Consider the following 13,770-nt stretch of genomic DNA (forward strand, 5'->3'; position numbering starts at 1 on the left):
CATCCACTCACCAGCTCCTCATTCACCCCCTCTCGTACCCACCCACCCTCCTATTTATTCATCATCCTTCTATCTATTCATGTCTATCATCCATCCATCCATCCATCCATCCATCCATCCATCCATCCATCCATCCATCCATCTGCCTACCCCATTATCCATTTATCCTTCACCCATCTTTCCACCCACCCCATCCACTCATCTGCCATCTGTCCGTTTATCTATCAATCATCCATTCATCCTTCCATCTGTTCATCCACCTATATCCATCTATCCACTCCTCTATGTATCCACTCAGCCCATTCATCCATCACCATACATCTGCCCCATCTGTTCACCGTCCATCTATCCCACCATTTATCCACTCACATCTACACATTCACCTACCCATAAGATCTATCTATCCATCCGTCTATCCATCATTCCACCCACCACTTATCTACTCACCATCTAGTCATCTACACATCCACCTATCCATAAGATCCATCCATCCATCCATCCATCCATCCATCCATCCATCCATCCATCCACCCATCCATCCTTCCATCCATCCACCACCTCTCTCCATGAGAATTACTCTGCTGCACCTATATTCTGACCTGTGTCAGGTGCTGTGTGTACTGAGAGGGAGAGGTAGGCACCTTCTGTCAGCCCCTAGAGAGAGTAGAGAGTTAAACAAGTACAGAACTGTTGACCCCTGAGAGACATAGGCAGTGCTCTGCTATGGGAACCTCTTTCCTCTTGGCTGGGCCCTTGACAGCTGTCCTCCAGTAGGGGATTTCCTCCCCTTAAGATATTTGAGGGTGCAGGGTTTGAAGTTAGGAATACTCAGACTCCAGTCCTGCCTCTGACTGGCAGGTGACCCCGGGCTTGCCACTGGCTCTTGGCTCCCACTCCCGGCTGGCTGTGCCCTTGGCTGTGTACCTGTGGCTCAGGCATCTAATCACTGGCTTGTTACAGAGCAACATGCTGGATGTGAACCAGATCATCAAGGACCTAGCCTCCATGATGTCAGAGCAAGGAGCTACCATTGGTGAGTACCTGTTTCCTTCAGTCACTGCTAACAGGAAGTGCTTGCCTCTTGCCCTGCCTCCAGGCCTCCTCCCGAGAGGAGAGCTCCATCCTTGAGAGCTAAGGCCTTGGTGGAGTCTGGGAGTTTGAGCAGCAGCTCCATTCTCTCCTAGCCCCAGGGAGACCGACTAAGGAGGCTCATGCATGAGAATGACCCTCTCACTCTGCTTCTTGAAGAGTTCCTGACCTCCATACCCAGGCCCTGGGCCTTCCTCCTCACCCGAGACTCTCGGGGGTGAGGACAAGCAGTTGTTGGCGGGGTCATGGATACACTGGATCCTGGGAATGCAGACCAGTCAGTCACACGATGACCTGGTTCTACTGCGATAGAACTGAGCATAGCTGCTTCTCAGAATCAGTCACATGCCTGCCATGTCTGTTCCTCCCTTCCCCCACACATACCCCAGACCCAGCCAGCCTGGCCAGTCCAGATTGAACACCTCAACCAGATGAGATGTAAACTTGCAGCCTCTGAGATGACAGAGTGGGATGGCTCCCCCAGAGGTCCTTGGCTAAAGTGATTTGTCCCAGCAAGACCCAAGACTGCCCACCCACCTGCCCACCTCCCTTCCCTGGCCTCTCCTGGGACTCATTAGCTGTGAATAAGACACCCACCTCTTAGGCTCTGGAAGCCTTAGGCTTCTACCATCTGTGCCTGTCCTATGATGTGGTGGGGGGAGTGGAGGAGAGTCTGACTGTCCCCCTTGCATGTAAAGTGAACCCCCACGAGGAGAAGTGAGCTGACAGTGCCATACCGCCCCACTTCTGGAGCTACTGTTCTCTGATTCACCATCACTCTTATCTCCCCTCACCCTGCACCTGTTAGTGTCTATGGGTGTTTGCAGCCTTCTCTGTGTGGCTGTTCATGCCTGTAGAATGGCCCATCCATTCCAGAGCCCAACATTCTCTCACAAAGGCCAGAGTGGATGGCAGGACTCAGCTTCATGGGGACGGGCAGGGGCCACAGACACCCCAAACAGGATACAGAGCATCCAGTGGGAAGCTGGGTTGGGGTATGTGTGAGAGAGGGTGTATGGGGGAACGGGGCAGGTGGTGGCACACCAGGTTAATTGCACACAGTACTAAGCACGAGGACTAGTGCAAGTATCTGGGTTCGAGTCCCCGGCTCCCCCACCTGCAGGGAAGTCGCTTCATAAGTGGAGGAGCAGGTCTATAGGTGTCTCTATTTCTCTTTCCTCTCTGTCTCCCCTCTTCTTTCTCTGTCCTGTCCAATGAAATGGAAATAACGGCCACCAGGAGCAGTGGATTCATAGTGCCGGCACCAAGCCCCAGTGCTAATCCTGAAGACGATGAGTGAATGAATGAAAGAAAGAATGGACGAATGAATGAATGAATAAATAAATAAATAAGAGAGTGAGAGAGGGTACCTCCATGGACGGGGGTGTTGCGGTAGACCAGGCCCACTAGGAACCTGTCCTCCAGAGAGGTGCAAGGCCAGTTCACATTCTGGGCAGCAGCACACGCTGCTTGGGGTGCTGTGGGGGTGAGATGGGAAGGGAGTGGGTACGCTGCTGTGGGTGCTCCGGTCCCCAGTCCCCGCCCCCCCGCCCTGGGCCCTTACTGCCCCTCTTCCCTTGACTGTCTGCACAGGCTAATAGCCCTTGATAGGACAAGACTAGGCTGTTCTCAGAGAAGTAGGCGTGTCCCCTTGCCTCCTTTCCTGCTCCCTGGTGAAGAGGGGAAGGACGCCTCTGTCTGAACTGCTCTTTCTGGGAGGAGGGTGGCCATATCAGCAGCTGATGCTCTGTGACTAGGAGACAGATGTGGCTTGAGTTTAGTCACTTCTCCCCCAGAATGCACCATGTGGCAATGGGCCTCCTGCTATTGTCCCCCCTGGAAAGATTGAAGGTACCCCGGGTGCCCCTGGCCAGCAGGGAGACCTAGTGGGCTCAGCCCTCACCTATAGACGTGTGTCTGAGAAATAGCTTCTTCCAGTGATGGGCACCGCCTGGACTCAGACCCTGTTCCTTCTGTGGCTGAATGTCATGGCATTACTTACCAGTGCCCACTGAGCACCTGTGTGCTGCTGCCTCCTTGCTACCAGAGTCACTTTGAGAAGGTCCTGCCACCCATAGGCTTCATCTGGGCAGGTCAAGGGCTGCCTCTGTGACTGTCCAGGCCTGTGTTGGCACATGCCAGACCCCTGCCTGCAGTCCCCACTCAGATCTGTACTTGAAACAAGTTGGTGAGGCCTAGCTGCCAGTGCTCCAAGGCTGTTAGTAGAGAGAGCACTTACCCTTCTTGGGGTCCTAGGAACACAGGGCAGCACTGAAACATGGATAGCCAGGGGTCTGCCCCATTCTCATGAAGGGGCATATAGAGGAATGCAGGGGCCCTGGGGTGCAGTCTAGACTTACCCTTCCCTGAACGGGGCACCTGCTCTGCTGGGCAATACGTTCCCTCACCTGAGGATGTCTGTCCTCATGACCACTGCTCACATAAGACCAACAGCTCTGCTTCACTAGAAGCCGGCCCAGGGACTGTGGGGTCACCCACCACCCCACACCTGGGCCTCTGGTGTCCTTGGGTTCTCCTCTCTGTTATGACTTCTGTTTTCTCTGCTTGCAGATAGTATTGAAGCCAACCTTGAGGCCACGTCCTCGCACACAGAGGCAGCCACCGAGCTCCTGGCTGGGGCCAGCCGGCACCAAGTAAGTCAGAGTGAGGGGGCGGTGGGTGCCTCCCGTGCCCTATCTATATGGGAAGCCCTGGCCCTCTACTGTGCTTGGGAAGGCACACTCATGGTCCTCCTCTGGCCCAAGGTGGACTGGTGTGGCGGAGGGGAGAAGAAAGGGTGGAACCATGTGTCCGCACCAGGGTGACCCACACCCCCTCCTCCCTCATCTGTGCCCCCACTGCAGAGGTGACTGGGGCCTCTGCCCATCTTCCTTAGAGGAGGCTACAGGGCAGAGGGGATGGTTCGGTAGGTGATGCTGTGCCCTCCGGGGTGGTACTGCCATCACCCCATTTCCATGGCTAAGTGGGAACTCCATACCTTAGCCGAGGGGAGCAGGATCAGACCTGGGAGGTAGTTCACCGCATGGTACTATCTGCCTCTGCTCAGGTACACAGGGGAGCCTGGCAAGTGCAGCTCAGCATGTCAGGCCCAGTTTATCCTTCAGACCGAGAAACAACCAATTAAGGAATTAGAGACCCTTAAGGTCAGGACTTTCATATGTAGATTGAGAGGTTGGAGCCCAGAGAAGAGAAGAATCTTTCCAAGGTCTCACAACTACCTAGATACAAAGCTGATTTTGAAATCCAGTCCAAAGGATCCCACCTGCCCAGGAAAGCTTTACATTCTGGTAACTTTCTCATACTGCTGGCACTTCTGCTTGTTTGAGGGATGAATGAACAGATGGGAGCCTGGGTGGAGCAATGGATGGGCGGATAGACCGAGGGGCTGGAAGAGTAATAGAAGTGGGTGGATGATTCAGTCAATGGATGAATTGATAAGTCATCCAGATGGCTGGTTGGTCAGCGGTGCTGGAAGTAAGAGAAGAAAGGCTGAGGGCCGGATGGTGGCGCACCTGGCTGAGCGCACGCTTCAGTGCACAAGGACCTGGGCTGGAGGCCCTGCTCCCCATCCGCAGGGGGAATGTTACGCGAGTGGTAAAGCAATGTTGCAGGTGTCTCTCTGTTTCTCTCCCTATCAGTCCATTTCCTCTCAATTTCTGGCTATCTCTATCCAATAAATAAATACAATAAAAAATATATTAAGGGGGCTGGATGGTGGCCGCCAGGAGCAGTGAATTTGTGGTGGCAACACCAAGCCCCAGTGATAACCCTGGAGGGGAAAAAAAAAAGGAACTGGATGAGAGATGAATAAAAGAAGGATGGATAATATTCTCTTTGGGTCAGTAGATGGATGGGTAGATCAGAAATGGGTAGGTAATGGGAGAGGGACAAAGAGATACTTGGGTCTCAAATTAGTGGATAGATAGACAGAAACATGGGCAAATGGATGAATGATGAGGTGCAGGATGGATGGCTGAGACATGATCCAATGAATGGATCGACAGATGAATAGAAAGGATGAAAGGAAAACAGGAGATGGCTAGGTGGAGGGTAGATTGATGAGCAAATGGTGGGTGGATAGATGAGTAGCTGCTGGACAGATGGACAGATGATTGGTAGGTGGATGGAATGACAGGTGGCAATCTAGTGACCAGGCACCCAGACTTGGGAGTCACTAGATTGACATTTCGGTAGCAGCAGTGCTGGTGCTAAGTCCTTCTCTCTCTGAGTGTTTGTCTCCTCACAAGGGTACTACTGTCCACCACAGAGCAGACATTGTGACGTCCCAGTAGCTTCGTGTGTGGAGGGCCTCATGCAAGTCACACTCTCACCTCCCCACCTCTCGGCGTGCCCTCGCTATGGCTGGGGAAGGCTGATACTTGCTGTTTCCTCCACTAGCTGATGGGAAGGGCCAAAGTTCCAGATGTCTGTGGCTGCCCCCCATGGACCCAGGCTTGGGTGGTCCAACCCTGCCCGAACCCGACCCTCTGGACCTCCCAGAAACCTCCTCACTCTCCCTGCCCACATCCCTGGCTTCAGCACCTGCTATGGCTGAATTACCAGGGACCGTCTGACTTTCCTCAGCCTCCAGGATGCCCTTGGCTCCCGTGGCCTGCACATTTGAGTGGTAGCTGCTAGACTTCCACTGGCAGAAGGCACTCTGCTTTCCTTCTGATTACAGTAGCAGAGCACCTTGATGGCTCAGTAGATCCTGCTGCTGAGGGTGGCTGGCCAGGCAGAGGAATCGGCTGGCTATGTGGAACTCCTCAGCCAATGCCAATGCCCCCAGAGCAGTTGACAGAGGCCTACACAGAGCAGGGAGCCTCACCCATGGTCCCAGACAGCGCCCCAGCTAAGGAACTGACCAGTGGGTCAACCAGAACCCCCTCACCATTCAGGCCTTGAGGACTTCTCAGGGGTGATCCTGAAGGTAGAGGAAGAGGTCTAAGATCTGGGCAGAGACTGGGGACTCTAGGCCTTCTACACAGAGGGCCTTCAGTGTGTCAGAGGACACTTGTCTGCAGGCTTAGTGACATGCAACTAAGGGCTTCTAGCAGCAAGTGCACTGGGGCTGGTTTAGGGCACCTTGGCAGAACCAGCCTCCACACGGCCACAGCGGTAAGCCCAGAACCTCCCTGTGGGAAGGCAGTGTGGAAAAACACTGAGCGCAGTACCTTAGACCAGTTCCTCGGGCCTGGGGACCACTTGGACATGCCTGCAGTGTGCCTTGGAAGCCCATTTCCTCTGTGGCCACAGGGAAGACTGGAGTCCTCTTGACCCGGCCTGAGGAATCATGCTCATGGCCTGGCAGTGGCACTCACACCTCTGGGGGACATCTATATATGTTGACCTACTACTGGTATCGCGATAAGGAGAGTGTCATTTCTGACCTGTTGGTTTTTCTTGCCACAGATTATTTTTCTTACGTAAGCACAAAGCAGCAATAATACAAGACAATCAGAATGCTCTGGCTGTTGCCAAGTAAATGAGATGGAACCCATTCCTCCACTCTCGGGAGGCGGGCAGTGTTGCCTCTGCTCCCAGCTCAGCAGGGAGGCCTGGGCATTTGCGGTTTCAGGCATCCCTCCGTCAGTGTCTCTCTGGGCCCTCCTGTGATCCCTTGGCATTGGCACTAGCTCCTGGTCTATCAAGCAGGACCCAGTCTGCAGCCATGACGTGGGTGACCATAGGGAACAAGCAGGGTAGGATGGAGCCTGGCCCAGACCCCAGGGGCCTGCTTATGCTGGGTCTTGTGTCTCATCTTCCTCCTCCTTTGGCATTTTTCCTCCTGCTGTGCAGATATGCATTTCTTGCAGAAGCAGAGGCTAGGTTGGGCCTGAGCTGGGCTTCTGAGAGGCCTAGAACTGCAGAAAGGCAAGACCAGGTCACCAGCACAAGTGAGGGAGACCTTTTTCTGCTTTGGGTTTGCACTTTGGCCCAGCATCATGTCTGTGGCAATGTCTGCAAGGGGAAAACCACTCTGTAGGACTGTATCCAGCTGCCCTCTGCAGGATGAGCCAGCTCTCCCGCTGTACATCCGAATGTGTCCTGTATTCTTGGTGGCAGGCTCACTCAGCTTCTCCCTGGGAACTTCTACCCACAAGGCTCAGCCCCACCTCTGAGTCACTTGTCTAAGTTTCCATTTGGCTAAGAGGGATGGGCTCTCTTGCCCACTAAAACTTCTGTTGGCAGTGGACCCTGCCTGCCTATGTTACATTGGCCAGCCCTCCTGTAAGCACAGCCGAACCCTAGGATTAGCCACATTCTCAGTCATGACACTGATCTCATACAGTGTTCAGATCCTGATCACACTCTGACCTGCTTACATTCTGACCCTAGTTACACTCTGGCCCTGTTCACACTCTGACCTTGCTCACATTCTGACCCTGACCCTGGTGTCATGCTGACTGTGATGATCCTGACTACACTCTAATGCTCACAGTCAATTCCATGATGCCTCACAAGAGCCTCCTCTTAGCTAGTCCCTGCATTAAATATGAGGACACTGAAGGGATGAGGCCAGAGTGGAGACCTCCCTTTGCTCATGGTGGCAAGTGGAAACACATTTGGTAACTTGGAGGACTGGCAGAGAGATTCAGGGACTATACTGGGCAAGAGCAGCCCCACGCCTGTTTGGGGCTTTGGAATCAGGCCTGAGCAGTAGGATGGCTGCTGGAGGCGGTGGGGGGGGATATGTCTTGGCCCTCCGTACCTCAGTGTGCTCTTAGCCTTGAGGCTAGAACCATGCTGGCCAGATGCTGGTGGCTGGAGCATGGCAGGACAGGTGTCTGTCTGTTGGACCATAAGTGTGGAGTATCCAGAAACCTTTGGGCTGTAGGGGGGTGCCCTGCTTGGTCTCCAGTGCCGGTGCTCATGGAAGGAGGGGAAGCAAGGTGAATTGAGAAAATGACCTCAACCCTGGAAACTTCTCCAGAGATGGGGCCAGGGTGGCCTGGGTCCTTTGGGAAGGAGGATGAAGGTTGGTTTGAACAGGGACTGGACATTATCCTGGCTTTTGAGAAAGGAACTTTCCCCATGGAAAGATGTACATCCAAATATGGTTTCCAGTGAACTCCATGCCATACCACCCGCCCTGAGTCCTACACTTGCCCCAGGCAGCCTAAATTTTGAGTGCAAGTGGCCAAGAGGACCAGGGGTGGGGAAGGAGGGCTGAAAGGAGGGGCAGGTTCAAGATTGGTGTCAGTGGGGTCCATGAGGGGGTGCTCAGAGCAGGTGAGTGAGGGCTTCTCCCAGTGCAGGACTGTGGTGCCGGCTGAGCAGGCTCCTGGGGCCCTGTGACTTGTGAGGAAGGAAGTCAGGACAAGGTTCTGCGCACCCGACACACATGCAAAAAAAGAGGTGGGGTGACCTTGAGAGGATGAGTGAGGGAGGCTGGGAGAGTTTCAGAGGGGAGTGGCAGCGGCAGCAATCTGCACCCCCCCCCCAAAGGTCTAGTGGAGGTCAGGGAGGAAAGGTCATTTGGAACATCTGTGAGCAGGTGGGAGGTTGGCTGCTCCCTTCCTCAGTGTTTCAAAAGGTGGTTGGGACAGAGGCAAGCTGCACTATGTCTGGAAGAGGTCCCAGATTGCCTTGTCAAACCCTTAGGCAGATGGCAAAACTGGGAGATTGGGGTGGTGTGGAGGCCATGGGGTGATGCCCAGGGTTGTAGCATCAGCACAGTTGGCCTTGAACCTTTCTCAGGACCCCAGGTCTTCACTTTTCTGCTAGGGGCACTGCCCTTCCAGGTGAGTGAGCTCTGCCCATCTGGTTCATGTAAGAAGAGCAGTTCCTTCTCCCTTCCTGGAGGGGTCCCAGGATGCAGTATCTGGGGAGCCAGGCGGATCTGCTCTGAGCAGATTGGGGGTCAGATGATATCAATGATGCTCTCCATGACATGGAAAAACTTGTGACTCAGTGCTTTGCTGACTTGCTGGGGCTAAGGAAATAGCCACAGTTGCTTCATCACCAGTTCCAACCCTGTTCACCCAACTCAAAAGTGCCAAAGTGAGAAACCAGGGTTAGGCCCTACATTTGGGCATCAGCACGAGGTCTGCTGGTATGCCTGGGGTCTCTGCCAAGGTCCCTTTCTGGGGAGAAAGGGCCAGTCAGTGCTGGGGGAGGTGGGAGTTATACATGGATTGCTTCATCTGTGACATCTGTGAAGGGTCTCAGTGAGAAGCAGGAAAAAGAATGAGCCATTAGAACAGGGCAATGATTACTGACTGCCTGTGGTCTGAAAGGTTTACCCTAAAATTCATCTGTTGATGTTGCCACTCTAGTCCCTCCACATGTGACTGACTTTGGAGAGAGAGCTTTGGATCACGTAGTTAAGGTAGACTGAAGTCTCTGAGGAGGCTCAATCCAGTGTGACTAGTATTCTCCAATGTGATCTCTCTCTCTATCACACACACACACACACACACACACACACACACACACACACACACACACACACACACACACCTGTGTGAGGACACAAGGAGTGAACCATGTCCACCATACACTGAGAGAGAGGACACTGAAAGGAAAGTCTTGCCACCACCTGAACCTCAGATCCTAGCCCTCCAGAGCTGTGAGTTTTAAGTGTCTTGTCTAAGGACAGACAACAACTTGTCCTGATAGTTTATTAGGTGGGAAGAGTTTTTCAAGTATTCTGAGTATGTTTTCAGAGAAGTCATAGATAGATTGATTTTTTTTAACCTCTGTTAATAAGTATACAATGATGGAAATTCAAGATTTCTTTATAAAATAGAAAGTTCTGAGTGGGTGGGTTAAATCACCTGGTTGAGAGTATACATTGCCATACACAGAGATCCATATTCAGGGCCCTGGTTCTCATCTGCAGGGGGGAAGCTTCAGGAGCAGTGAAGCAGTGCTGCGTGTGTCTCTCATTCTCTATCTCCCTTCTTTTGGCCTTTTACCCTCTGTCAGAAAGAGAGAGAGAGAGGGAGAGAGAGAGAGAGAGAGGAGAAGAGAAATAGACTCCAAGAATGGTGAAGTTGTGCAGGCTTTGAGCCCTAGCAACAACCCCAGTGGCAAAAGAGATAAATAAATAAAAAAGAAAAGAAAAAGAAAAATAATCCTGCAAGAAAATCTTAAATGGGAGAAAAGGCAAGCTACTAATGAGAAAAATATCTATAAAAGATATATCTGACAGAGGACTTGTTTTCTGAATCTATTAAGAGTCCTCTAGATTCAAAAGTTAGGAAACAAACAGCCTAATTAGAAAAATGGGCAACAGATGAGAGCAGATATGCCCCCACAGAAGACCTCTCTGCAGCAGAGAAACTCCTGGCAAGATGTACAGCGTCACCAGTCATCAGAGACATGCAGATCCATTCCACAATGAGAGAGCACCACGTGCTGGCTGGAATGCACCACTAAGAGCTATGGGAATATGAAGAAACTGGGTCACTTGGGTATCGCTGGTGGGAATGAAAATGCTACAGACCTTCTGGAAAGCTGATTGGTAGTTTCTTTAAAAAGTTAAACATGCACTTACCATACTACCCAGAAATTGCTCCCCTGAGCATTTATCCTGGAGAAATGAAAATTCGCCTTCACACAAAAACCTATCCACATAATGCTCATAGAATTTTGACATCAGTCCCCAATGAGAAAGAACCCAGATGTCCCCGAGTGGGTTAATGGTTGAATGTTGAGTACAAACCTTTTTTTTTTTTTTACTTATTTTATTTGATAGGACAGAGAAAAATTTAGAGGGAAACAGAGAGATCACCTGCAACTGGGAACTGGGGACTTGAACCCAGGTCCTTGTGTATGGCAACAGGTGCATTCAACCAAGTGTACCACCACCGGCCCCGTCCTCTCCCCCCCCCTTTCTTTTTCATAGCGTTGCTCAGCTCAGACTTATGGTTATGCAGGGGACTGAACCTGGAACTCTAAAGTCTCAAAGATAAAAGTCTTTTTGCATAATCATATGCTATCTCCCTGGGATGGATGGGTAAATTGTGCCTGTGAACCTCAACCTCTTTTCAGAAATAGAGAATGCTGGACTCTGATGTAGGCAGTGAGAGAGGTGTTGAGGGAAGAGCCTGGGTTTCAGAGTCAGTCTCAAAGGTCAGTGCCTACACATGTCTGTATGCAGCATTTTCCAAGTGGTGACACCTTGGGCATGGTGGCGAACTACCTAGTGGCTTCAAGAGACTAAGGAGATGTGTTATCATATAAGGACAGGACAGGGCGCCTTTGGGGGCCAGAGTCATGTTGTGTGGATGGCAGCAGTGGCTATAGGGTCTGCATGAGTCATACTTTTTTTTATTCTTTCAAGGTTATTGCTGGGGCTTGGAGCCACTGAATCCACTGCTCCTGGAGGCCATCTTTTTCACCCTTTTTGTTGCTTTTGTTGTTTATCGTTGTTGTTTCATAGGACAGAGAGAAACGGAGAGGAGGGGAAGACAGAGGAGGGAGAGAAAGACAGACACTTGCAGACCTGCTTCACCACCTGTGAAGCAACCCCCCTGCAGGTGGGGAGCTGGGGGCTTGAACTGGGATCCTTAACGCCAGTCCTGGTGCTTCCCGCCATGTGCACTTAGCCTGTTGCATTACCGCCTGGCCCCCTCATGTGTCATACTTTTCATAGAGCTCTACACACCATCCAAGAAGCCAGTAAAATCACACAATAAAATGGAAGGCAACAGTGTTAAGACATGTACCTTCCAAGCCAGGACAATGGAATACAAGTATAATTTAAAGTCTTTCTGGCATACAAAAAAGAACAAAGGAAAGAGACAAGGAGAGACAATATAGCAGAAAAACACAACAAACAGAAAACAGAAGGTGGGCTTCTAGAACTGGAACCAGTGATCTTGAATCAATTAGAAGAAACTGTTGAATGTCAAAGGTCATTATATCGTCAACAAACAAAACATCAAACCTTTATAAAATATGCACTAACATGTAAGATTTGAAAATAATTGCAAGTAATGATATGAAGTAAAAGATCAGTTGGGGGGATGGGTGGTGGCGCACCTAGTTGGGTGCACATGTTACAATGTGCAAAGACCCCCATTCAAACCCCCTCACCCCCCCATCCCCACTTGTAGCGGAAAAGCTTTGTGAGTGGTGAAGCAGTGTTGCAAATGTCCCTCTGTCTCCCTCTCTATCAACACCTTCTCTCTTGATTTCTAGCTGTCTCTACCAGTAATAAAAAATAAAAAAGACAATAAAAAAATTAAAGAAAAAGACCAGTTGGAATGCTTGGAAGTCAATATCAATTTCAGACAAAATAGTCTTAAAGATAAGCTAATAAAGATTGACGTTAAGACTTAAGATAAATATATGTTTCTGTATTAAGGTCAACTTTAGAGTATGGATGTAAAAGTTTTAGTAAAGTCCTTTTGTATGTAGAGTAGGATAAAGTGTAATATTCCATAACATGTTCAGCTAGTTCATCAGAGGGAGGACAAACCCAACATAGTCCAATAGCTAAAAGTAGTTGTCTGGGAGGTGCCTGAGAGGTAGACTGTCTAACTGCATACAGGAGCTCCTAAATTGAAGCCCTGGCATTGCGTGTGTCTGCGTGATGAGCTGGTTCTCTCTCATAGATAGATAGATAGGTAGATAGATAGATAGATAGATAGATAGGTAGATAGATAGATAGATATTGACAGTTCAGACTAAGCTAGACATTTTTTTCTTTTCTTTCTTTCTTTCTTTTTTTTTTTTTGCATTCAGGGCTGTCACTGGGGCCTGGTGCCTGCACTATAATCCATTGCTCCTGGAGGCCATTTTTACCCTTTTGTTCCCCTTGTTTATTGTTGTTATTGATGTTGGATAGGACAGAGAGAAATGAAGAGAGGAGGGGAAGACAGAGAGGGGGAAAGAAAGACAGACACCTGCAGACCTGCTTCATTGCCTGTGAAGCAACTCCCCTGCAGTTGGGGAGCCGGGGGCTCGAACCAGGATCCTTATGCCGGTCCCTGTGCTTTGCGCCACCTGCGCTTAACCTGCTGCGCCACTGCCCAGCTCCTGACATTTTTTTTTCCTACTGAGAAAACTCATGAAAGTAGAAGGTCTGTGGGGGACAATGGCAAGAATTAGAATGTAACAGCTTTGAAAAGTAGCTGACAAACTTACCTGACACTTAGAGGACCCTGCAGTGAACAAATGGGGAGCCTGCTTATCTCAAGTACGCCTGGGACGTTTGCAAATTTTGTGCACAATTTGGATGCTTCAAAGAAGCAACCTGAAAAAAAAATGCAAGCATTGGATATCAATAGTGAAACATTTAAAAGTTCCTTGTGTGTTTGAAAATTCAAAAATACTTCTAACTCACACAGAGGTTAAGGAAATCATTGATGGAAATGCAAATCAAGAAATCAAGAAATGTAAAACAAGCTCCATGAATAACAGTGGAAATGTAACATCAAAATATGAGATACTTCAAGGGAAATTTAATAGTTTTAAATTCTTATACTGTATACAAGAAGAAATACTGTAAATGAGAATGCCGAATCCTACCCACTAGACCACCAGAAAAATAGGAATTTCAAAACAGTAGGCACGTATGCCAATAAATTTGGAGACTTGGTAGGGAGAAGATGATAATGGAAAGACTCCTAGAAAAGTACTATCTGGGGGTGGGGGTAGATAGCATGATGGTTATGCAAAGAGACTCTCATGCCTGAGGCTCCCAAG

At 50.2% G+C, this 13,770-nt stretch overlaps 1 protein-coding gene across 3 annotated transcripts in view; it reads left to right on the top strand.

The window, feature by feature from the left end:
• The window catches only part of TSNARE1 (t-SNARE domain containing 1), a 130,645-nt gene that overhangs the window by 67,568 nt on the left and 49,307 nt on the right, over positions 1–13,770 (top strand). For all 3 annotated transcript variants that reach the window (XM_060195914.1, XM_060195913.1, XM_060195915.1), the window contains exons 8-9: positions 961–1,033; positions 3,661–3,743. In XM_060195914.1, coding sequence (XP_060051897.1) covers positions 961–1,033; positions 3,661–3,743 — 156 coding nt within the window. The remainder of the gene's footprint in view (positions 1–960; positions 1,034–3,660; positions 3,744–13,770) is intronic.

This window comes from Erinaceus europaeus, chromosome 8 (genome assembly GCF_950295315.1).
Source record: "Erinaceus europaeus chromosome 8, mEriEur2.1, whole genome shotgun sequence".
Lineage (NCBI taxonomy): Eukaryota > Metazoa > Chordata > Mammalia > Eulipotyphla > Erinaceidae > Erinaceus > Erinaceus europaeus.